Here is a 25,663-nt window from a genome sequence, read left to right as displayed (position 1 = left end):
ATTTATAACTCAAGAAATTATTTCTAAGTAATGAAAAACTGATTAATTTTTTACATAATTCAGGAAGTAAATTATAGACCCTCAAAACTCTACAAAATGTTTCTACATTTGTAGAACATCCTTGAAAATACATTCTAAAGCAGTTCTGAATAGAGGTTCTGAACATTTGAAAGTATACAGTCAACTTCATTGGTCAAGGTTATTTACAATAAGGGCAAAAATACCAGTCAGGATGTATGTACTTGAGTCTGAGTCTTTAACTTCCCCAAAATTTTCAGTTTCCCACTCTCATCCGTTTTATTCAACTGCAAAGCACGAAAATAAAAAAGATATAAATACATAAGATAATTGTGTAAATATAGTAGCTTTAATAAAACCTTTTGCTAACAGAGTTATGAAACCAAGCATCTGCATTTTGCATATAAAATTGCTTAAATAAAATTTTTATGAAGAATTATTGGGATAATTAATTGAATTAATATTTATAGCTAATAGTTTCAAAATAAGCTAAGTAGATAGCAAGTGTTATCAAGATTTTCTGTCGACAGAAAAAGGAAAAAATCACAACAAACCTTTAACTATTTTCAAAATTACTCAGTTTTTAGTGGAGAAGTGGTAGTAGTCCAGAGAGTTTACATTATGCGTAGTTATTCGTCTGTAATTTATTGAAAGTTGTGACCTAGGCTGATCTATTTACCTACAGAGAATTCTTTCATACGATACATTTCCCTATGTATTATGATCTGCTTCATTTTCGTTTTAGGAAGACTGTGACTGACTGTAACTTACTGCCAGCTTAGGTGATGTTTATTCCCATTATTACTGTCATTGCAGTTCGTTATTTTGTTTCTCTATAGTCCTCACAATTATGCTATGAAAAGTATTCACTTGATATATACTTAACATGGAGATATTTTTAGAATAAAATATCTCTAGTTACCTAGATATTAAGATTTACTTTTTCTGGGTTATTTTTATATGATATTAATTTGTTTTCTTTCACAGGCTTATTTATGTATCCCCAAAAGCATGGCTATTGTGTATTTTCCACTTAGATAACTACAGAGATAAAACACAATTGTTAGGGATGCCAGATAACATTTTATCTTATAGTAATTCCCCTAGCTATGTAGAAAATAAAGTATTATTTGCTTTTAGTTATGTAAATTATTGATTTATAAATCTAATGTGTCATTCAAATTTTATTTCTCTATTCTATAAATAAAAATTTTACTTATTTCCAACAGTAAAAGAAAAGATTTCCACATGAATATTTCTGGGGTCTTCTAAGTAGAGTGAATTTCAGATACAGAAGATGCTATCTGAAAATATTGCTTGTCTTAGTCATTTTTAAAATTAAAAGAAAGGTTTATCAATACTTGCTGTCATAGACTGAAACATCTGTACGTTCTGTGCACAACAGGTGTTCAATAAATGTTTTGGGTGACAGTGCTGACTCTTAATGACTTGATAATGAAGTAATTATTCAGGTGTCATGTTAAAACCTTATTTCTTAGAAATTGTGTACTGGCAATTTTCAGCTGTCATACATTGTTATATTCACTGCAGTTCAGTTAAAAAATGAATTTTAAAATATTTTTTATCTTCAATAAAATTTACAAATTTAAAACCTGTCCCAATACTATTTAACAAACAGTGAACCTAATTAAAATATGTATACCTACAATACAATAAAGGCTTTTCAAAACTATTCAATGACAATGAAATGAGTAGTTTTCAAAGTAGTGGCATCTGCCGTGTGAATAATTCAAGAAATGCTTTCCAATTTCAATGCGTAAACTCTTTATTCAAAAGAGGGAATTTCACAAGAGACAGACGGGACCAAAAAGTATATAGGATACAATCAAATTTGAATTATAGGTCGGACAGGGTGGGTCAGGCCTGTAATCCTAGCACTTTGGGAGGCTGAGGTTGGTGAATCACCTGAGGTCAGGAGTTTGAGACTAGTATGGCCAACAAGATGAAATTCCATCTCTACTAAAAAAAAAAATACAAAAAAGTTTGGTATGGTGGTGTGCACCTGTAATCCCAGCTACTGGGGAGGCTGAGGCAGGAGAAGCACTTAAACCCAGGAGGCAGAGGTTGCAGTGAGCCGAGATGGCACCTTTACACTCCAGCCTGGGTAACAAGAGCAAAACATGGTCTCAAAAATAAGTAAATAAATAAATAAATAAATAAACAGGAATTATAAAATGTATCGATTAGTTATACTCTGCTTACTTAAAAAATGATTTTGGCCGGGTGCGGTGGCTTGCACCTGTAATCCCAGAGCTCTGGGAGGCCAAGGCGGGCAGATCACTCAGGGTTAGGAGTTGGAGATCAACCTGGCCAACACAGCAAAACCCTGTCTCTATTAAATTATGAAATTAGCTGGGTGTGTTGGCAGGTGCCTGTAATCCTAACTACTCAGGAGGCTGAGGCATGAGAATCACTTTAATCTGGGAGGTGGAGGTTGCAGTGAGCCGAGATCATGCCACAGCACTCCAGACTGGGGGATAGAGAGAGAGAGACTGCTTCCAGATATTAAAAAAAAAAATGGTTGGACAGATATACCCTATAAAATGTTTTCTCATTTTTTGTGTGTGTAAAAAGTACTGTTATTTCTTTTCCCTATTTTTCATATTAAAGTCTATTCCTTCAATGCCCAAAAGATGCCATTTCATCTAGAAAAAAATAACCAAAATCTGTACTTATTTGATCTAGAAAAAATAACCCCAATGTTCATGAATATAATTCACTATGACTTAAAAAGTTGCATTTCCCAGTACTGATGTTTCATAAAAGGGAAATCATATATTTGTCCTTTTGTGTCTGGCTTATTTCGCTGAGTGTAGTATCCTAAACATGTATCATTCATTTTTATGGCTGGATCATATTCTATTGTATGTATGTAATACATTTTGTATATGCTTATATTTGTTTCCACCTTTCTATAATTTTTTCAACTATCTTTTGTGCTCAGATAATTATTAGATCTTCTTGATTTTGTTTATTTTAGTGTAACATCAGCTTTTATTCCTAGTGTTGGTTAAACCAGACAGTTGAAAAGACAGCACAATATTGACTCAAAAACAAAAGCCCATATTTCAGCTTTAAATTTTTTTTAGTATTGTTTCTTTAGCGTGTACTTATGTTTTAAATGATTAATCATAACAAATTAGAATATAATCAGTTACAAAGAGTTGCAAATAAGTCAGTTACAAATAAGGTCAGTTATAATTAGGGTGTAGAGTTGTACATTATAATTTTATATTTAAATTTTTATTTAAATTTAAGATTTTATTTTATTATTATTATGATTTTTATTTTTTGAGACGGAGTTTCGCTCTTGTTACCCAGGCTGGAGTGCAATGGCGCAATCTCGGCTCACCACAACCTCCGCCTCCTGGGTTCAGGCAATTCTCCTGGCTCAGCCTCCTGAGTAGCTGGGATTACAGGCACGTGCCACCAAGCCCAGCTAATTTTTTGTATTTTTAGTAGAGACGGGGTTTCACCATGTTGACCAGGATGGTCTCGATCTCTTGACCTCGTGATCCACCTGCCTCGGCCTCCCAAAGTGCTGGGATTACAGACTTTAAATTTAAGATTTTATATTTAAAAGGGTTTTTCTTTTTCTTTAAACTCTAATAAAATTATTTAGTAGTGATTTTATATATTTTCTATTCTGAGTTAATGAAAATTTCTCAAAAGATCTTTAAATACACTAAGGATAATTAATACCAAAGCCACAACTGAAAGCCAGATGAATGATGACTGTGTATTGAAGAATGTTCACTGAAATGCCATCAAAAGAGGCACACAGAAAAATTAAGTTGAACTTAAACTTTCTGCCCTATTTGCTCTAGCACAAATTATTTTGGTGATCTTCATTCATGGAAGTTCTATTTTAAAGGGAACACAAAAGAAGATAATTATAAGGCATCTATATCTCCCATCTTCTATTAATTTGCTACTCACAAATGATGCACCGTATTTATTTATTCTTAATTTTGTGTATTTATTTGTTCTTAATATTGACATATATGTTTTGGTAAAATGGGAAATAATTATTTCATAATTAAAGTGTTGAATTTTGACATTTTTCAGATGAATTCAAGTTATTTATGAAAAGGCTACCTATGAATTATTTCCTCAACACATCTACTATAATGCATTTGTGGACAATGGATTCTAATTTTCAGCGCCGTTATGAACAACTGGAGAACAGCATGAAACAACTTTTCCTAAAGGCACAGAAAATTGTACACAAGCTTTTTAGCCTTAGCAAGAGGTGTCATAAACAGCCCCTCATCAGTCTGCCAAGACAAAGGTAAGACATTTGTGGCAATGTAAGCGAATAAGTTTATTGTTGAGAGTGAGTTCTATTTATTTTTCTCAATGCAGTTGTGTTAATACATAAATCATAATCTAATTTATATTATTAGAGATAATGTGAAAATAATATATTAAGTCTCAAATAATAAATTGTAGTTATTTTTGAAAATAATAGCACAATGAGAAAAGTATATACTATCACTTCTTTCATTTTTTTCTTATCAGATCAAGAAATCATTTGAATTTATTGTGTGTTTAGCCAACTAATAATTACATTCCAGTGAGCAGAAAAACACAAAGCTCTATGGTTACATTGTGAGCCTAGGAATTAAACAGGATGAGAAAGTGAAATTCCTCAATATGTAATTTTCAAATAAAATAATTCAAGATGTATTTTCTATAACCAGTGTATAGAAAACCATAAACCTAAATCTGTAAAAACTTCTGAAAATTACTATGAAAGCTTCTAAAATTTAATAGGAATGATGACAGACAATTAAATTGTTTGAACTGGCTTGGGGAAGCAGGCTTTGAATTTCTTGCTGTAGGATGTGCTGGCCAGTAAGTGTAATAAAAAGTTGTGTTTATTTATTTGAGGTCAGTTTGAAAATGAAAAGCTATGGGAAAATACCGGATGGTCTCACAAGACATATACATTTGTACCGTTATCTCTTACATAAAGTGCTTGAATTTTGACTTGAGTCTTAAATCATTAAGATGAGAAATCTATAATTATAGATTTCTTTTGCTGAAAAAAAAAACCTGAAGTTTGGTACATTATTTTAAACATCCATTTAAAGATGACACATTGGAATTTTTTTTTTTTTTTTTACAATTCATTGGTATCTAGTATACAAAACAAAACAAAACAAACCTGTGCAACCATCATCACAATCTAAGGGAGGTCATTTTCATTGCCTCAAAAAGAAATGGATTACCAATTAGCAGTAACTCCTCATAATCCCTCACCCAGTCCAAGGCTCTTTATCTCTATAGCTTTGTCTGATCTACTATTTGTCTCTATAGATTGGCTTGTGCTGGGGCATTTCTTGTAAACGGGATCATACTGGACATGGCCTTGTGTGACTAGCTTCTTTCCCTTAGCAAACTGCCTTCAGGTTCTTCCATGCTGTAGCGTCAGTAGTATGAGTATACCACATATTGTTCATTGGTTCATACTTGATGGAAATTTGGGTCGTTCTGCTTCTAAGCTATTAGGAATAATGCTTCTGTGAACGTTCATGTACACTTTTTTATGTGGACGTATTTTCAGTTTTCTTGGGTATATACCAAAGTAGGGAATTGCTGAGTCATGAGATAACTACATTTAACATTTTGAGAAGCTGCCACACTGTTTTCCACAGTGGCTGCACCATTTCATATTTTCACGTCATAAATGACAGCTCCAACCCCTCCACATTCTCATCACTTGTGATTTTGTATCATTTTGATTATAGTCATCGAAGTGGGTGTGAAATAGTATCTTTGGGTTTTGATTTAAATTTCCCTAATGACTAACAGTTTTGAACATCTTTTCATGTGCTTTGAACATCTTTTCATGATCATCATATATCTTTTATGGAAAAATGTCTATTCAAATCCTGCACAGATTTCAATTTTTTTTTTAAGTTAGCACTGAGTTGTAAGAGAACTTTATATGTTCTGATTGCAAGTTCCTTATCAGTTGTGTGATACCCAAAAATTTCCTTCTGTTCTTTAAGGTGTTTTTTTAGGTTCCTAGACAGTTCTGTCTCGCCTCTCTCTTTCTCTCTCTCTCTCTCTCTCTCTCTCTCTCTCTCTCTCTCTCTCTGTGTGTGTGTGTGTGTGTGTGTGTGTGTGGTCAGTTTAGCTAAAAGTTTTTCCATTTCATTTTTGTTTTTTACTAACTTTTAGTTTTCTTATAATTTTTTTATTTTTTATTTTCCTAATTTTTTATTTTTTATTTCATTTTTCATACCAATTCTATCATTTATTTTTTCTTCTTTGCTGTGTATCTAATGTGATTTTTCTGGTTTCTTGTAATTAAAACTTAAGTTCTTAGTTTGAGAATTTTCTCCTGCTAATGAAAATTCTTTTTAATATTTCACCTTTATCTCAGATTCAGGTGGTAAGTGTGCAAGTTTGTTTTATAGGTATATGCATGATGCTAAAGTTTGGGGTATGATTGATCCTATCACCCAGGTAATGAGCATAGTACTCAATAGTTTTCAAGGATTGGCCCCTGGCTCTCTCTCTACTCTAGTAGTCTCTAGTGTCTACTTCAGTATGTTTATGTCCATGAGTTAGTTCCTGTATTAGTCGGTTTTTATGCTACTGATAAAGACATATCCGAGACTGGGAAGAAAAAGAGGTTTAATGGACTTACAGTTCCACATGGCTGGCTGAGGCCTCACAATCATGGCGGAAGAGAAGGAGGAGAAAGTCACATCTTACATGAATGGCAGTAGACAAAGACAGAGAGCTTGTGCAGGGAAACTCGCATTTTTAAAACTAAAATATCATGAGTCTTACTCACTACCATGAGAACATCAAGGGAAAGACCTTCGCCCATGATTTGGTTACCTCCCACAGGGTCCCTTCCACAACATGTGGTAATTCAAAATGAGGTTGGACGGGAACACAGCCAAACCATATTGGTTCCCACTTTTAATAAGAACATGTAATAATTGGCTTTCTGTTCTTGTGTTAACTCACTTAGAGTAATGGCCTCAAGCTGCATTCATGCAACTGCAAAGGACATGATTTTATTTTTATATGGCTCTGTAGTATTCCACGGTATGTATGTACCACGTTTTGTTTTTTTTATCCAGTCCACCGATGTTGGAAACCTAGGTTGATTCCCTGTTATTGCTTTCACCTTTTTAAATACAGGCATTCCCATCAATAAAACTTCCACTAAGCACTGCTGTAAGTTATAATTTTATGTATCTCATAAGTTTTCTTATTTCCTTCCCAAATAAGATATTTAATATGTCTTTTTGTGTACTTGCAGGGAACATTCCATGACATAAACCTTATGCTTTATGTATGTAGACTAAAAGCAATTTGAAAACCATAAAATAGATTATTTCACTGAAAATAGAATATGCAAGGAGATGAGGTGAGTTAGGAAACAAATTGATGAGTCTGGTTATAAAGTCATTTACTTTAGGGTTCTGTTTAACTAGTACATCTAGAGCCGGATATGTATGTCTGAAGCTCAGGGGAGATTTGGACAATCTCAGGGAATCCAGTCTCAGGGAATGGAATCATTGGCTCACAGGAATCCATGAAATTTGAATCCAGCTGACCTGTGAACAACATGAGTTTGAACTGCCTGGGTCCATTTACATGCAGATTTCTTCCAAACAAAAAGTTTTCAGGCAACCTTTCCAATTAGCAGATTCCTCATTATCAACCTGGTGAATGAACAGTATAGTATTTATGGGATGCAAAACCCGTGCATAGGAGGGCTGACTTTTTGTGTCCTCAGATTCCGCAGGGCTTACTGTGGGACTTGACTTTGTGTGAATTTTTTTATGTTGGGGGATGGTGAATTCCTGAAGCCAATCTTCCTGGGATACTAAGGGAAGACTGTATTATCAGAAAGTGCAGATATATGTGAGGGGTGAGTGAAGAAGCTGAAGCTGCAGTTGAGCAGAGAGTGGGGTAAAATAGATCATAGAAGCCACATTAATTTATAGTAAAAATAAACAAAAGTTGACATACAAAAATGCTGTAAAAGTGCAAGATTTGTTAGGAAACTATGGGAAGCTAAAACCCCAGTTCAAACTGGGAATGTGCAGTATAAATAAGTAGAATAAAATAGAGATGCATTATGTGGAGCAAACTTCAACACAGTATAGATAAATCTTTGTTTTCCAAAATTTCTAACTTAAATAAATCAAATATTGCCACAGAGTTTTTTTAACTTTTATTTGGCATAATTCCTAAGTTCGCTATTACTCACCACACACAGAAAAACAATGCAGATTTCTTGCTAGATAAATTTTCTTATTGAATTTGGATTTTTTCCACCACCATTTTTTTATAGCCAATGTAATACTTTGTTTCTATTTCTCTTTTTTTTCCGTTTTAAAAGAATAATATGAAGTGATACTAGGAAAACAAAAAAAAATATGCACTGGAGCGTAGGCAGGAAGAATATGGTAGAGTGAAATGTGGACATTAGATACTCGTGAGTTACATTTTCAGAAATTTTTGAAGAGGAGGTAAATAAGCCATACCAGGAATTTGCTTTCATTACAAAGTATATATATTTTTTTGCCTTTATGGAATTGTTCTCAGTCCTTCCCTTGAACTTTTCTCACCCTAAGAATAGTCTTTCAATTTCTGATCTTCTAAAATCTTGAAAAATAACCAAAAACAAGCAAGACCTGCAAAGTGCATCTCAACCAATAAGATATTTTCACATTTCCTATATAACGACAGGTAGATTAAAGTTACTCTGTATAATGTATAGTTCTTCCTTTTCAATAAAGCTCTACATTCAGATTAATCTCACCACTTTTGCTTTGAGGAACTCATGTGACATCAAAATCATTTTTCTTACCTGAATGAACTCTAAAGCCTGTGATAATTTGGTTTCCTTGAGGTAGTCAACTTTTGCTGCTATCCTAAAACTTTTCAGATATATAACAATGACTTACCAATTTCATCACAAGATAGTAATTACAGCAATTGTATTGTCTGTTTCCACACTGCTATATAGAACTACCAGAGACCCAGTAATTTATAAAGAAAAGAGGTTTAATTGACTCACAGTTCTGCATGGCTGGGGAGACTGCAGGAAACTTACAATCATGGAATAAGGCAAAGGGGAAGCAAGGCACATCTTACATGGCAGCAGAGGGGAGAGAGAGAAAGAGAGCAAGGGAGGAAGTGCTATATTTTTAAGCCATCAGCTCTTGTGATAACTTACTCATGATAACAGCACAGGGGAAACTGCCCCCTTGATCAAATTACCTCCCACTAGGTCCCCCCCTAATGTGGGGATTATAATTTGAGGTGAGATATGGGTAGGGATACAGAGCCAAATTATGTCAGCAATTATTGAAAATTATCAATGTATAATCCCTAAAACGTAACTCAGCTGTTCTTTGTTCTGCTGCCATTCTCAGGCAGCAAGGATCCACAGAAATATTACATTTAATGAAGTGCTAGTACATGTTTAGCAACCAACTCTCTAGGAAAAAAGAAAGCTTTGATAGTCAATATTTAACAATGTTTGTGATACACGTATTTCTGCTACAGTCAGTGTCAATCTGCCAATGTGATGTCACTGAACAGAGTTGTGAATGGAAGTACACACTTAGATCTTCTGAGACAGGACATGCAGGCTGCAGCAAACAACAAATTCAAACAATTGAATATATTATGATGATGAAGTTGCTAATTTTTATTAACAAGAGAAAGTGAGATGTAATGGAATATTTAAATTCCACAGAGAAGAAAGAGTTGGAGTCTACCTGTTCATTATCTGAGCGCTATGTCATGTACTCCTATATATTCTCTTTAAATTTAGATATGAAAATTTTCCAAATGCTGACATATATCAATAGGCAATAACAAGAGAACTTATTTTTAATATCATCTTAGGACTCTTGAGAAAAGCCTTTACATTTTAGGAAGCTGTCAGTCTTCTAGTGGTAGATACAAGTTTTCCAAGTGTATATTTTTCACTTGAATGCTGTATTGTTATCATTGCCATTAAGTAGGTCAGTTGTTTTTCCAGAAGTGACAGCCTCATTTTTTTAAGTTTTGATAACAGATCCACCAAATATCCAAGTCTGAATAACCACCGTTTTCCTGTCAGATTCTGTCAAGTAAAAATGATTTGCCATAAAAAAGGTGGCTAGCTCAGCTTGTAACTAAAATAACTGCACGTTATTTTTCTCAAATCAACTCTAACAGTACTATATGCAACATAAGTCCTTTATTTATGTATCTTGTTTTAACATACAGATTTATACTGAAGATTGAAGTGCAGTAAACTTTCTTTTAAATGCTTCAACATGAACATTCTTTAAAACATTTCTTTTTGTCTTACAAGTATATATCAATAAGGAATTTGTGCCCACTAGGACAGCAGTTTGGTGCCACGACTTTGTTTTGTACTAACCTTTCAGCAGTAGTTTAGTCTCTATTGCTTTAGAACTGTCAGTGCAAGTGTCAAAACAGTGCAAAAGAAAAATGTCTTGTTACTTCTATGAAAATAGTTATGACTTTGCGCATCTTCTGATAGAATCTTGCCCTCTTTCCTCACCTTCCTCCTACCTACACCCAGGGCTATGTGGATCACTTTTAGGATAGAGAATGCCTGAAATCAATGTCTTCTCCTCCTGAGTAGCTAATAGAAGACAAACACTGCCCTGAGTTTCATCTGAACACACACTGCATCACACCTGTAGACCCTCCTTGCATCTAAGATGGATACATGTATGTAAATGGGAGGAATGCATGAAACTTCTAAATTGGGTCCTTAAATGAGACTGTGCATCATCTTTCTTCTCTTTTTCCCCTAGCTAAGATGAAAATGTGATGGCTAGAACTAAAACTCATAGCATGAAGAAAATGTGAAGAACTTTAGAGCCTAGCCTCTTTGAGGTCACCATATAAGTCATGGATTATTTATGTTGTACTGTTATTTGAGAAGATTAAAATTCCATTTTGTCTAAGTTATTATTATTTGACTTATATTACTGCAGCCAAACTTGCATCCCCACAAAGAAAAAATACCTTGTAGAATGGCCTCCAAATTATTTTTATACTTATTTTGTTGAGATAGGCTTACACTGTTGCTCAGGCTGGTGTAAGCATAGCTCATTGTGGCCTTGACCTCTTGAGCTCAAGCAATCCTCCTACCTCAGTCCCCTGAGTAGCCGAGACTACAGGCACGAGCCACCCCAGTTGACCCAAACTGTTTAATATTATGGAATTTATGATTTAGTTAAAAATTGCATTTATATATTAATGTGAGGGACTTTTGCTGAAAGCAATTTTATATGAAACTGTATGGAAAATTAGGAAATTAATTTTTTCTCACATTTGTATGTTATAAAAGAATCTTTTATTATTTTTTGAGTTTCAGCCACTCCAGGATGACTCACAAGCACATGCTTGGTAATAATGAAGTAGTAAATTTAAAAACCTGTATATGTATATATTAACTATTATTATTGAGAAATGTAAATATAAAGTACCCAGTGCTTAGGTAAGTATTTTCCATTTCAAAAGCAGAAAACCCCTTTTCTTGTGTGTAGGTAGTTTCTAATATACTAATACATTTTCTGCAAATGTTTTTCATGTGGTTGATACTCAGAGTAAGATTGGTCATAAAGATAATGGTCTAAATGCAAGCAAAGGGTTACTTTCAAAAGATTCGTTATCTGAATTCTGATTCAAGGAAGCCAAGTCTAGCTTTTTGAGGAGAACAGAAAAAGAAGAAAACAGACAGTGGGTGTACCCCACTGTTCTTGCCTGGGATAACTTCTAAAAAGTTTCAAAGTAGGTAAAAGTCCTATCACTTATGCTACCTATTTTCATCTAATTCTTAGCATAGCTTACATTTCAGCAACCGTGACTCTAAAATGTTCTTGGTTTTATTTTTACCATAATATTTCTACTCTGACCTGCTCAGCAATCTTTTAATTATCTTTTTCTTTATTATATCTTAGATGGTCATTAGTTGAAATTAGTTTTTAAAACTAATTTATATGTATTATGAGTATGTATAAAAATTACTGGTACGTTTAATTGTACTATTTGTCAGCCATACCAGTCACTAATTTGGTGCATTCTAGGCAGATCAAGAATATAATGATAAAATAACATGAAAGTCTGTAGAATTATAGCGTTGTGCTTGCTTTTCTTCATCTTTTTCTCTTGGATGAAAGATTAGGAAATAGACTTCAGTACCTCAACATTTTGTCCAGTGGACTTTCTCTGCAGCCCACGATGTACACAAGAAAGATGTCCGGATTCAACCCAATAGAGGCACTTTCTTTTATAGCTAATTTTTATAAAACTATCAGAGTCAAAGGGTTTTCCCTTTCTGGGAGGGTTGGGGTAAGGAGAGATTCTCTGGGCTTATGTATTCATCATCTCATTGTTTTGATAAAAAATTAGTACGTTGTTTTTTGAGCCATACTGATTTCAATTTTTACAACAATAAGAGAGTGTAAAGTTTGAGTCTGTCTGAGAAGGTAATAAATAATTATTTGCCAGAGAATGGTATCTAGCACAAAAGCTACTAGAAAACAACTGAAGTGTTGAGATAATGACTGCCGTGGTTAGTTAACAAAGAATATATTTAAAAAGAACAACATTTTCTATACCTATATATGAATTAATTTTAAAAGAATGTTACAAATACTATCTAAAATAATGAATTTATCTAAGGTAATATATTTTATCTAAAATAAATACATTCACATCTTTTTAAAAGAGAGTGATGTTAAACAAGATTGGAGACCCCTGAATACTACAGCTCTTTGTGGAAACCTACAACGCATGTATACCAAATGCTCCATAAAATTTTACAATTAGGAAATCAACATGATTATATTTTATTTCAACAAAGAAATTTCAGAATAAATTACTACTTCCTTAAATACCTGTTAACTTCCCCAAGTATATGCTTGGGGATCAGTGTCACATCATATTTTACCCAATTTTTAGATTCCAGGCTTTTCTTCAGTGTAATATAGTAACTTCCATTACAATAAAATATTTCAAAATTACTTTGAGCTGAAAATTATTTTAGAATACTCTTCTTTGCTCAACATTTTAGTTGTCTTCTTCATACTGGAAAGTAATCATTAGCAAATAATTACTTCATTATCTACTTAGATAGACTCCAAGATTACACCATTACGTCCCTATAAAATTCTAATTTGTTAGGGCCAGCAAATAAAATGCTGATTCATTAACTAGAACATATTGTTGTCAAATTTTTTTCATATAACCTTCACCTCAGATTTTCATCTCAATTTTTATTTTGGCTGAGATAGAGAGTTGCTTTAAGTGAGACTCTTATTTTAATATGGATACATGAACTTACATCTGAGAGAAAAGTAGTATGGAATACAAATTGATAAACTGATTATTTGCTGATATCACCTTAACTGTCAGTGGTTTGTAGATGAGCCGCATAGTGTAAATCCATACAGATCCCAAAGTACTAGTGTTTCTCCAGATCTTGTAATGTTTTTGACATTGAAATTGTTAGAATGGTTGTACTTTGTTTTTTAAATATAATAAAGTTAGGGCTGAATCTCTAATAGATCTCATCTATATTTAAATTTTAGACAATTTTACTTAGGTTTTTGAAGAAGCGAATGCCTTTTAAACTGCCAAATAAATAGGAAACTTAACATCATTTTTTTTTTCTTGAAATAAGTTTTGCTCTGTCACTCAGGCTGAAGTACAGTGGCACAGTCTGTGCTCACTTCAACCTCCACCTCCTGGGTTCAAGCCAGTCTATCCCCTCAGCCATCCAATTAGCTGGGATTACACATGCACATCACATCTGGCTATTTTTAAAAATATTTTCGGTAGAGACAAGGTTTCTACCCTGATGTTGTGGTGGTTTTGTAATCCCAAAGCAGAATCCCATCTTCTGTATCAGAATTGTTTATATTTATCTGTGACCTCTTCTCCTAAACATTTCCCATTAAAATGTGGCCAAGGATAGACACCATAATACTGGTGTCATCAGACTGAGATTAGAGTAGCATTTTAAAATCTCTTATTCTTTAAAAAAATGTAATAGTGTATGCATAAAAGATGAATAACTCAAAGTGTTTTCTCAGAGTATGAGAATCATTTTTGTCAACTTTCATATAAATAATATTGGAAGCATCAATGCATATAAATGAAATTACTGATTTCATACTGTCATTAGGTAATTATGTAGATAAGATGTTTGTCCTAAACTTCCCATTCTAAATGACAGTACTAATAAATAATCTGATGTGATTAAACACTAAAAATCAGGTAAATCTTACAACTGATACCATTTCTGATCAAACTTGCTCAATTCAGTGGGGAAAGTCTAATTTGAGTTGCTTTAATGATACATTTCATCTAATGCCTAATTTGCTAACACCATTTAGATGCAGTACACAATCTCTAAGCTCAATACTATATGTTAGAATCTTCTTGCAGGGGACAAAAAAGTACATATAAATAATCTTCCTCACCTCCTGTTAGCATCATTATATCATTATTTTTAATATGTATATGTATATATATGTGTATACACACACACACAAAGAGAGAGAGAGAGAAAGAGAGAGATGTACATATATACCAAGTCGTTAAAATGGCATATGACTAAAATCTGGAATCTTTTCCTTGAGCATTAAATTAAGACACTTTTTTAGAAGTAAAAATGGTTTTATAAATCAAGAGGGTAAAAACTAAATATAACCAGATGTGTACCAGCACAAGTTCCTAATAATGAAAAAAAAAAAAACAACACTGTGAAGCGCTTCATTTTAGGCAGCCAACACAAGTTATAAAGTGAGTGAATACATTTCAAAAATCAATACCAATGGAAATACAAATCTCCTATCTCGCAATCTAGATGCACTTTAGACGACAACAGATAGAACATCACAAAAGAACACTAATGTGACAAAAGAACGCACAAGAAAATGAAGGTCAGTTTGCTGTGGTTGTTGTATTAAGCTCAGCAGGAAGAATTCATGTAGGCTTCTCAACGGAAATACAAAAAATCAAGTCTCAGGTAACACTTTTTTTATTGAACTGAAGAAAAATTAGCTCATATAAGCAAGAAAGTTAGCTATAAACAAATATAAAAACAATAAACATTAGTAAGAATATAAGGGAATTCTACCCATTCTCTCTCACACACACACGCAACAATATCCTAAGTGCACACTAACACACACTGACACATGCATACACAAACATACATACTGGTCAAACTATATATTTAAAACATAAGTAGGGCAATACATGATTATGATCTAAATACATGATTTTTCTTTTATAACCTTATCTAAATTCCTGTTGAACTAAACTGTCTCACTATCTGAAATTATTAAATTGTTCAATCAATATGGAATAATATGGAGAGATATGTTTTGAAAGATAAACTGCAGAAAGTAAACAGGAATGAAGCTAAATCTGACCAAATCACAATTCATCACATGTAAGTGAAATACCTATCTAAGTAGCAGATAAAAGAGACATTCAATGGAATCCACCGATATCTCTTGATGAAGAGCCACAGATATACCAAATTGTAAGAGATTATTCTGCAACTGACTCATTAATGACAACTGTCATTGCTAACTAGCTCTTAGGTAACATGTATTAAGTGCAAACAGTGTGTCAAATACTGTTCTAAATGCTTTACCATTTTTTAAGGTGATACAATGTTATACAGTAGGTAGTAGTTTTACTTCAGATTTACAATTGAGGACCCTGAAGTTTTGATAATCTAAACGAATCAAGCAAGATTGTTCAACTACTGGTGGCAGAGCCAGAGTCCAAAGTCAAGCAGTCTCGCCACAGAGGTCATCAGGTTCTTCACCAATATCACATGTTATTTCTCAGGTTTATAAATAATCTTCCTCACCTCCTTCTAGGATCATTTGTTAAAGAATATGTCTTTGTTCTTCCTAATCTGTTATCATTGAAACGTTTAAGAAAGTATTAAATTCATGCAAAAAAATTAAGTAATGGAATGGAAAAATAAGAAAACAATAAAAAGAGTTTAGAAGACAAAAATATATTACACTTTCGATGGGAGTGTAAATTAGTTCAACCATTGTGGAAGACAGTGTGGCGATTCCTTAAAGATCTAGAACTAGAAATTCCATTTGACCCAGCAATCGCATTACTGGGTATACACCCAAATGATTAGAAATCATTCTATTATAAAGACACATGCACACATATGTTTATTGCAACACTGTTCACAATAGCAAAGACTTGGAACCAACCCAAATGCCCATCAGTGATAGACTGGATAAAGAAAATGTGGCACATACACACCTTGGAATACTATGCAGCCATAAAAAAGAATGAGTTTATGTCTTTACAGGGAAATGGATGAAGCTGGAAACCATCATTCTCAGCAAACTAACACAAGAACAGAAAACCAGACACTGCAGGTTCTCATTCATATGTGTGAATTGAACAATGAGAACACATGGACATAGGGAGGAGAATATCACACACCAGAGACTGTCAAAGAATGGGGGGCTAGGAGAGGGATAACATTAGAAGAAATACCTAATATAGATGACAGGGTGATGGATGCAGCCAACTGCCATGGCACATGTATACCTATGTCAAAAACTTGCATGTTGTGCACATGTATGCCAGAACTTCAAGTACAATTAGAAAACTAAATAAAAAATGGTGAAAAATATGATCACTAAATTAAAAACTAAATATAGTAGACTGTTAAAAGAACAGAATTAGTTTATTATAGTAAAATCATAACAAGCTAATGCAGTAGTATAAATAAAGAATGAGGAGATATAATTTATTTTAAAAGTAAGGTTCATGAAGAGCATGGATGAAAGTAAAAATATACAGCATGCATAATAGAATTTCCATAAAGAGAAGACTGATATTTAATTGAGAAGAGTCAATGCAAAAGAAAGACAGCTTTTCTTGAAAGGCTTGAATCAGATGAAAAATGACTCAGCAGCAAGCAAAATGTATAAGAAAGAATTGTAGTATGTAATGGTTCTCAGTTAATATCAATCATTTTAGCTACTCCATTTTAGTTTTTCCTAGTTCATCAATGAGTTTAAAGATGTGGCATATTTTTAAGGCCATTTACTGTGTGTATGGGCAAAAAGGAAGAGAGGAAAAGTATGTACCAAAGCATGTTCATTTTATATGTCGACAGCTACAGCATTTGTCTATCACACATCCAGGCTTCTTCATTTCCAGATGGAAGTAACTGGAGGCAGACATGGCCAGCAGCTCTTCCTGGATCACATGTTGGCTTCTCGGATTGCTATCTTTCTTCTCTCAGGGATAACTAGAGGAACAAAGCAGCTTGTCAGGCTGTCAAGTAATGTATGTTTAGAAAGGCAAATGCAGCAGTCCAATCTAACCATGAGAGGGAAAGTGACTCCCAGCTTGTCTTTCCAAGACTGAAAACAAAATAATTTGTTTTGTCTTCCTCACTGGAAAGGTAACCAAGTGAGAATAAAATGATTTCTTTAATCTAAAACGCTTATTGCAAGGTATGGTAGATCAACCCATGGTGTTTTGAAAGGAAAAAATATGACTCAAAAATTTTATGCATAGTGAATTGATGTTCTATATGAGAGGAAAGCAAAAGGACTTTCATATACATAAAGTGCCTTCAGATGTTATAATCTCTAAATAATTCTGAAAATGTTGCTTATTAAACAATTTGATTAACAGAACAATTAACTCAAGAAGGTATATAAATTTTATTCCAACATGAGTTATTATTATTAGATAGTAAATTTATGCCAAAGAAAAGATTGTCTTCTTTTACTTTGTTTATCTTTGCTTAGTAAGTTTTGCCAGTAGAATAAAACTTGAATGTACATAATTTGAAATTTAGCAAATATACAACATTGATATTTAAAATAAAATATGCTTATTAGTTGTGGATGGCATGCATATTTATGTGGAGAGCCTCAGAGAATAGTATTTTTTAAAAAAAACTGAAAAATGTACTTAAGCAAAGATAGTTCCTACATATAAATTAAATAAACATGAATAGCCTACTAATAGGCAAACAAAACCTCTTAAGAAAATATAACAGAAGAGAAAACTACATCCACAAGGATGTAAAAATATGTAATATAAGAAAATAAAGGAGATAAATGTTTTGTGGAAATTTATGGGAAATTTTGAATAAATGGAGAGCTTAATCATTTTCTGAATGGACAAATAATTCTATACATACATTTTTAGTAATATTTTCTGCCAAATTAATCATATAAAGTAATATTAATTAAATATCAATTTAAGTCAACATTAATCAACATTTATTTGGGAAAACAAGTAATTAAATGTAAATAATATTTTAAATTTTTAGTCTGCTAAGATTAGCAGATATTAAAATACGTTCTGAAGAAATAAAATCGTGTTTTAGAAGTGCTCTGGCTACATTGCTGAGTAGTAATTGAAAATTGCTTCACCTCTCTTTACTTCAGCTTCCTACTGTAATGAATACCTTCCTTATAAAATTACTATGAAAATGAATCTCTTTTATATATGTAAAGTCTCAGAATTTACTGAAACTCAAAAATAATCTATTTGGTGATGATGGTGATGAAGATATAGTAATTAAATTAGTGTATTATGTATAATGACACAGTAATTGAAATAGAATGGAAAATACTACAAAGTCTAGAAAAAAACTCAGGTATGTGTAGCAATTTCATTTATGAGGGTACCATTTAAATGGACTGCAAACTGCCAAGGAGAAGGTATGCGAAGACATTCATTTTAAGCTCACGTTAATTCCCTGACGTTAAAAGTTTAACAAAGTAGAAATTAGTTCATTTTCTTTTATCATAATCTAGTAAGGTTGAATATTTTAAGTGAACTTTTTTACAGTTTTTAAAAATCATTTAATCGTTTTTGGGTACAGGTGGTTTCTGGTTACACGGACATGCTCTTTACTGATGATTTCTGAGATTTTAGAGCCCTCATCACCTGAGCAGTATACACTGTGTACACTACCCAATGTGTGGTCTTTTCTCCCTCACCGCCTCCCAACTTTCTCCCTCAAGTCCCCAAAGTCCATTATATCTTTTCCTTTAAGTCCTTAGAGCTTAACTCTCACTTATATGTGAGAACATAGGGCATTTGGTTTTCCATTCCTGAGAGACTTCACTTAGAACAATGGCCTCCAGCTTAATCCAAGTTGCTGCAAAAAGACATGATTTTATTCCTTTTTTATAGCTGAGTAATACTCTGTGATATGTGTGCATAGATGTACATGTGAATGTGTATATAATTACATTTTCTTTATTACTTGTTGGTTGATGGGGAGTTAGGTTGGTTTCATTTCTTTATGATTGCAATCTGTGCCACTATAGAAATGTGTATACATCTGTCTTTTTTATATAATGACTTATTTTCCTTTGGGTAGATACCCAGTAGTGGGAGTGGTGGATTGAATGGTAGGTCTACTTTTGGTTCTTTAAGGAATCTCCATACTGCTTTTCACAGTGGTTGTACTAATTTACCCTTAAGTGAAATTTTTGACATGTAAATTTTAAAAATGAAATTCTCTATTGGAAATTAAGAAACCCATTCCTACTTAATCCTTGGTTCAAAGAAAATTCAAAGGGAAATTTCAGATTCTAGAGACAGGAATTCAAAAGAGAGCACTTCGTAGTACTATGAGAACACAATGAATTCTAGGCCCAAAATAAAACTCAGTTATGAATGCCTTAATAAAGAAGAAATAATAGCAAATTAAAGTTTCATAGATAAATACAGTAAAGTTGCATGATACAAAAATCAAAATACAAAAAGCTACAGTTACTGAGACCTTGCAACCATTTTTTTTCATTGGACGAATAAACATTTAATGTCATGTATAGATACAATACATACATCAGCATACACAATTTTATATATAGAGAGAGATTATATATAAAGTACATAGCCTGGAAATTATGAGTTAATGTTTTAGTGCGGTAAACATAAATAAATAAACAGGCAAATTACGTATTATTTTTATTAGTGTTATGCCATCTGTACATCTGGAGAAGTGAATTACAGGCCAACTGATCAGCATGTTCAAATTCCTGACGTGCAATGAGGCCTGGAGTGCTCCGGGAATAGTGAGAGCCCCCGCGGCTTCCCATGGAGTGTATAGTAATGGAAAATGTAGTCAGAGAGTTATTGTGGGTGACTGACAGATCATAGGGGAAGGTGATAAAATACCCATTTTGAAAAGTATGAAGATGAGATATGTTCATAGGTAAGATTTTTCTAACTTTAGAAGATTAAAAATATTGTTTGTATTTTTCCAGGCAACAAGAAACTAAGGGAGGCAAACTTTTATAAAAATGATATAACTTTAATCTCAAAGATTATACAAAAGTGGAAACAAAAGATGAATGTACTTAATGTTCTAATTTAAGTATTAAAATACAAAGTATCTTAATGGAAATAAAGTGACCACCTAGAGGAAAGGCTACAGCACAATGGGTTTCTGTAGGGTACATCCCAGATAAGGCTACACAGCTGATGATACCATTGTCAGTTAATAAGATTCTGGGGCATCATGAATTCTCCTGCCCTAAATCTGGAGTCAGATACTCTCCCTGAACTCCCACTTTGTTTTAGGGCAAGTTAGCAGTAAAAAATTAAATATGAATGCACTTCAAAAAGACAGTAATTGACACTGAAATTTCCTGGAATTTTCTTGATACATTTTTATGTGTCCTGTGCCTGTACACTATTTGGTATCTCTGTAGTCTGTCTTAAACAATATCGTACAACAAATAGGGAGGATTTTCCCCCTAATACTCTCCTATTCATTTTCATGGAAACTAATACCCAAACAGGTCAACCAGACATCATACTTCTTGAAACTTTCGGATTACTAATCTGTTTAGGGACTCATAATTCTATATTTTGTGCTCCAGGTAGCATTTGATAAAGGGATAGTACCTGGCCACCACCTTGAATTTGGCTAAAATCACTTAAAATAGTCACGGCGTGCCTCAGGACTGCCATTCAGCTAGAGCCAGAAGATAGCGGCGTAAGAGCTGATACCATCCTTATATCGTAGGTGTTCCTTCTGATGGGCTGGTGTTCATGTAGTGCTAGTCATTAAATGTTTTTTAGATTCAGCCTTTACTCATCTATAAAAATAGACATTGCCTAGATAGAGGAATAACTCAGTATTAGGTGTATTGCTTGTTGAAGTATCCCTCTCAGAACATTCTATTATTATTTCCATATCCACAATGGGCTGTTGTTCCTACAGGGATGAGAATGGTCCCTCCATGTCCCTTAGGAAAAGGCTCAGCTGTTTCCGGTTTTTAGGTGAAAGACTTGCTTGACCTTTGGGTAGTTCCATAGGTGAGCAGATTTAAAACATTTTAATTCTTTTTTTTTTTCTTTTTTTCATTTTAATTCTTTTAATTTTAATTTTTGAATTGAAACCTTCTTACAAATCATCTTTATTTTAAAGAAGGAAAAGGGGTAGCTAGGCTCTCTTCTGTTTTCTTTCTTCAGATAGCACAGAAAACTTAAGCCAAAATTCTAATGTCTGGAAAAGGAAAAAGAAAATCTACATACAGCCTTTCAGGAACCCTTTTTGCATAACAGTTCCCAGTCTCTCCTTTTATTTCAGATCTCTTTGGTGCAGAATGGTCATCTGTTTTTTTTTAACCTGAATAAAACATTGCTGGAACAAAAAATGAGCTTTTTGATAATTAGATTAAATTGTCTCAGGAGTATTTTAATTCCATATTTTTTAAATATTTCATTTGGAAGTTATATTTTTTCAAGTATGAATATATTTCTGAGAGGCAGTCCTCTGAATGCTATTAACATGAAGACAAACAGGGTGTCAAACACTTATAGAAAATAAAAAAGTTAAATTGTAAAAACTAAAGACAAACCCCACTCAAATTAGTATCCAAGATAACTGTATCTTTGCACAAGGCATTTTCTGTAAAAACAGAGATCAACACACACGTATTGAAATAGAATTACTTAAAAAAGTAGTATGAATCTTATCATTTCCAATGCCAGTGAAAAAGCAAAAACCTTCCTTAACTCTTTTTAGCTCCAGCCATATCCAAATTCTTAGCAGTTTTTCAGTTTCCTCCTAGACTGAGATTTTCTTTCCACATAACTAATCATGAATAGTATCATTTCAGATGCTAATTGACCTTTTGTGCTATAGCGGGCCTAGAGTTAGAGCCTGAGCAACGTCATTTTATAAGACAAAGTTGTTTTTTCCAAAAATAAGTTGTACTGTCCCATTCTCCTCGCAATAACTGCTGACCTTGGCTTCTGTAAACAAAACTGCTAGCTTGCTCTAAAGAATGCACACCATGTAAAGCTGCTTGTCTGTTTCTTATTAGTAACTGTCTGGCCTTTGCTTATCGATAGTTACCAAGCTAAGCTTCTATAGAGTTGCTTGCCCTGCATCCAGGATGTGGTTTTTCAGCTTAAATACCCTGCTCCGCCTGAGTTCGGGGCCACGGGTTGGAGAGACATGAGTCCTCCGTGGTCGCCAACAATAAAGACCCTGCAATTTGGCATATTTTTGTCTTGGTTGATTATTTCAATCTCGCATCCAATACTTCACTTTCACATATCGGGTTCTATAAAATGTTTCTTCAATTATGTTGCTCGCTTTTATGAGCTGCTTCTTTTTCCCATTATTAGGTTAAAATAGTGATTTACATATTCTGAGGCAAGCAGCTTTTTTCTGAATCATGAATGTGGTTGAACAGAATCTGGATTGCCATTCATTTTCTTAATGATGTTCTTTGAAAAGAAGTTTTTCTCAATTTTAATAAAGTCTAATTTATCAATTATTTTCTCCTAAAAATAGAGACTTTGAGTCCAAAGAAATGTTTGTCAATCACAAAATTGAACAGATTTTTCTCCCACATTTTCTTCTGGAAGAAGGGTCTTTATGTTTTTTTCTTTTCGTATTTTCTTTTTGCTTTTTTAAAACTTTTATTCATATTTTTGATAACTAATGTCTTCTTTGATCCTCACATTAACTACTTGAGGTGTACAAATCAGGCTTTATTATTCTATTTTACATAAAGGAAAAAAAACGAGGATTAAGGCTGGGCGCATGGCCTCAGGGCCTGTGATCCCAGCACTTTGGTAGGCCACAGCGGGTGGATCACGAGGTCAAGAGTTCAAGACCAGCCTGATCAACATGGTGAAATCCTGTCTCTACTAAAAATACAAAAAGTTAGCCGGGTTGGTGGCACGTGCCTATAATCCCAGCTACTCAGGAGGCTAAGGCAAGAGAATCACTTGAACCCAGGAGGCAGAGGTTGCAGTGAGCCGAGATCGCGCCACTGCACTCTAGCCTGGGTTACAGAGCAAAGCTATGTCTCAAAATAAAAAAAAAATAATAATAAGTATTAAAATATTAAGGGATACTCTAAAGGTTATACAGTTAGAAAATTGTGGTGTTAATTCTAGAACTGAGCCCCAGTCTAGTGCAATGTCTTCTCCACTATACTGCAGACAAACATCTCCAAAATTGGAGTCTCAATCAGGAATATGGATTTAAATGCCAGGCACAAAATTGTCTTCATTACTGGAAGAATAACTAAGAGTCACAGCAAGTTAGTATTGATGGAAAAAAGGAGCTCTGTTTTTACTAGCCAAAAAGATCTATAAAATATATTATTAGCTTAATGGCAAAATTTGCACGAGACACCAATCAATTGGCATTTGATATTTTCATTAGTAAAATAAATTAGGTACAGCTTGCAAGAGTATAACATTCAAATTAGAAAACCTATGAAAAACAGGCCTCATTTAAAGAAACATGGCATTAAAATGCTAAAGCCAAGGGATTCTTTCAAGAGTATTTATAAGAGAGTCAGTGTATAATTCTGCACCTGTTATTAAGAGGACATACAACTGGTCAAGTTTCTATTTGAATTAGCATCAAAGATTTTAAAAAATAGCCTCTCTGTTTGTAAGTTTTCCCACTCTTGTGAATAGAGATTTGTCTTTTGCGAGGGAGGAGTGGCAGACTATCATCCTCTGCAGGCAGCACCTGTTAAATTTGGCAAACTTAAGTGTCTTAAGCTGCTGACATGAATAGCTTTCCACTATGTGGGTAAAGAGGCCACCAATACTTTCTGATGAATGAATCCATGGAATGCTAATTTTAGTATCCTTGAATTATGTGACTAGTTCAATGTTTATGTGCTGTTTTGAAATACAGTTCATCTCACTCAGTTTGGAAACACATTCTACAGCTTTAATTTTAACATTTTGTTTCATAAAAAGTTTGTTTTGATGTTGAGCAATGTCAAATTTAATGCATTTTTCATCCTAAAATTTATGGTTTTAGTAAATATAATTAAACTGTTTGTATTAATATAAAGTTGACTTTTGGGCTTGCCATAAGATTAATAGTTAATAGTAGGTTTATATGCATAAATATAATTCTGTGTGGCACATTTTTATACAGTGTGGTTAAGTAAACAGACATATCAGGTAAATTATGTTTTCATGGCAAATGAAGTCATTTAATAAACATATAATATATCACATGTAAGTGTAGATTTTGCATCTTCTTTGTAAGAATCTTTGTATTTAGACTAACAATACAAGTATATTTAAAAGAATAATCAAGATGGTTTCGAACATTAGTGAAAAGTGTAGAAATAAAGTTTAAGTAGAGAAATGCTTATGGTAATGTTTAGCAAAATAAAAATACTCAGATAAATGCAGTTTAGCATTTTGGTTCTTTTCCTAAAGTATGGTTAACTTATTTCCTCTATATGTTTTTAAAACTCAGTCGAAATGTTATCTCCTTTCTTGAAAACTTTTTTTAACTCCCGTTCTATAACAAAGTTAGAAACTGTCTTTTGGAATTCAGTATTTCTCCATTGGTTCTTAATATATTTTTATCATATTTATCTGCTTATGTTTTCCTTTTCCAGTGGAAAGCAAGACCTCAGAGACAAGGATGTGATTTGCTCATGAGTTAGCCACTTGACTTAACATAATGAATATCTAAAACATGTTTATGATCAATATAAAATCGGGCCTGTAAACATGAGAAGGGTAACACTAAATGTTGCCTGGAGAAAACCTTAACTATGTAGCTTTATGTCATATGCTTTATAGTCTCAAATTTGGCTTGACTAAACTCTAAGTATCACTCAGCAATATATTCACGTTTTTGCTCATTTCCTACAGTAACTTGAAAATGTTTAGTACTTCCTTAAAGTTTCCCCACCCACCTTTCCTTCTAATGCCCTTTACGCATAAAAATAAATAAAATAATTCATAGTCAATATGGTTTTGCAAGTCACACTCTCAAATGTCTGGTGACAAAGATCTTTTTTCTTTCTTTTTCTCTTCTTTCCTTTTCTTTCTTTCTTTTTTTTTGAGATGGAGTCTCTCTCTGTCGCTCAGGCTGGAGTGCAGTGGTGCAATCTCGATTCACTGCAACCTCCGCTTCCCAGGTTCAAGCAATTCTCCTACCTTTGCCTCTGGGGTAGCTGGGATTACAGGTGCGTGCCACCACGCCCAACTAACTTTTGTATTTTTAGTAGAGACAGGGTTTCGCCCTGTTGCCCAGGCTGGTCTCAAACACCTAGGCTCA

At 33.5% G+C, this 25,663-nt stretch overlaps 2 protein-coding genes across 20 annotated transcripts in view; one reads left to right on the top strand and one right to left on the bottom strand.

The window, feature by feature from the left end:
• BRINP3 (BMP/retinoic acid inducible neural specific 3) overlaps positions 1 to 25,663 on the top strand; it is a 380,288-nt gene that overhangs the window by 308,108 nt on the left and 46,517 nt on the right. For all 11 annotated transcript variants that reach the window (XM_035279315.3, XM_002760271.7, XM_078355139.1 and 8 more), the window contains one exon: positions 4,108 to 4,330. In XM_035279315.3, coding sequence (XP_035135206.1) covers positions 4,108 to 4,330 — 223 coding nt within the window. The remainder of the gene's footprint in view (positions 1 to 4,107; positions 4,331 to 25,663) is intronic.
• The window catches only part of LOC128930086 (uncharacterized), a 155,990-nt gene that overhangs the window by 100,548 nt on the left and 29,779 nt on the right, over positions 1 to 25,663 (bottom strand). The window contains exon 3 of one of the 9 annotated variants that reach the window (XR_013529021.1): positions 16,853 to 17,365. The exons of the other annotated variants lie outside the window; for them this stretch is intronic. The gene's annotated coding sequence lies outside the window, so the exon portion shown is untranslated. Of the gene's footprint in view, positions 1 to 16,852; positions 17,366 to 25,663 lie in introns of those variants that run through there. 9 annotated transcript variants of the gene reach the window in all.

This window comes from Callithrix jacchus, chromosome 18, assembly GCF_049354715.1.
Source record: "Callithrix jacchus isolate 240 chromosome 18, calJac240_pri, whole genome shotgun sequence".
Taxonomy (NCBI): Eukaryota; Metazoa; Chordata; class Mammalia; order Primates; family Cebidae; genus Callithrix; species Callithrix jacchus.
This window is presented reverse-complemented; position numbering and strand designations above follow the sequence as displayed.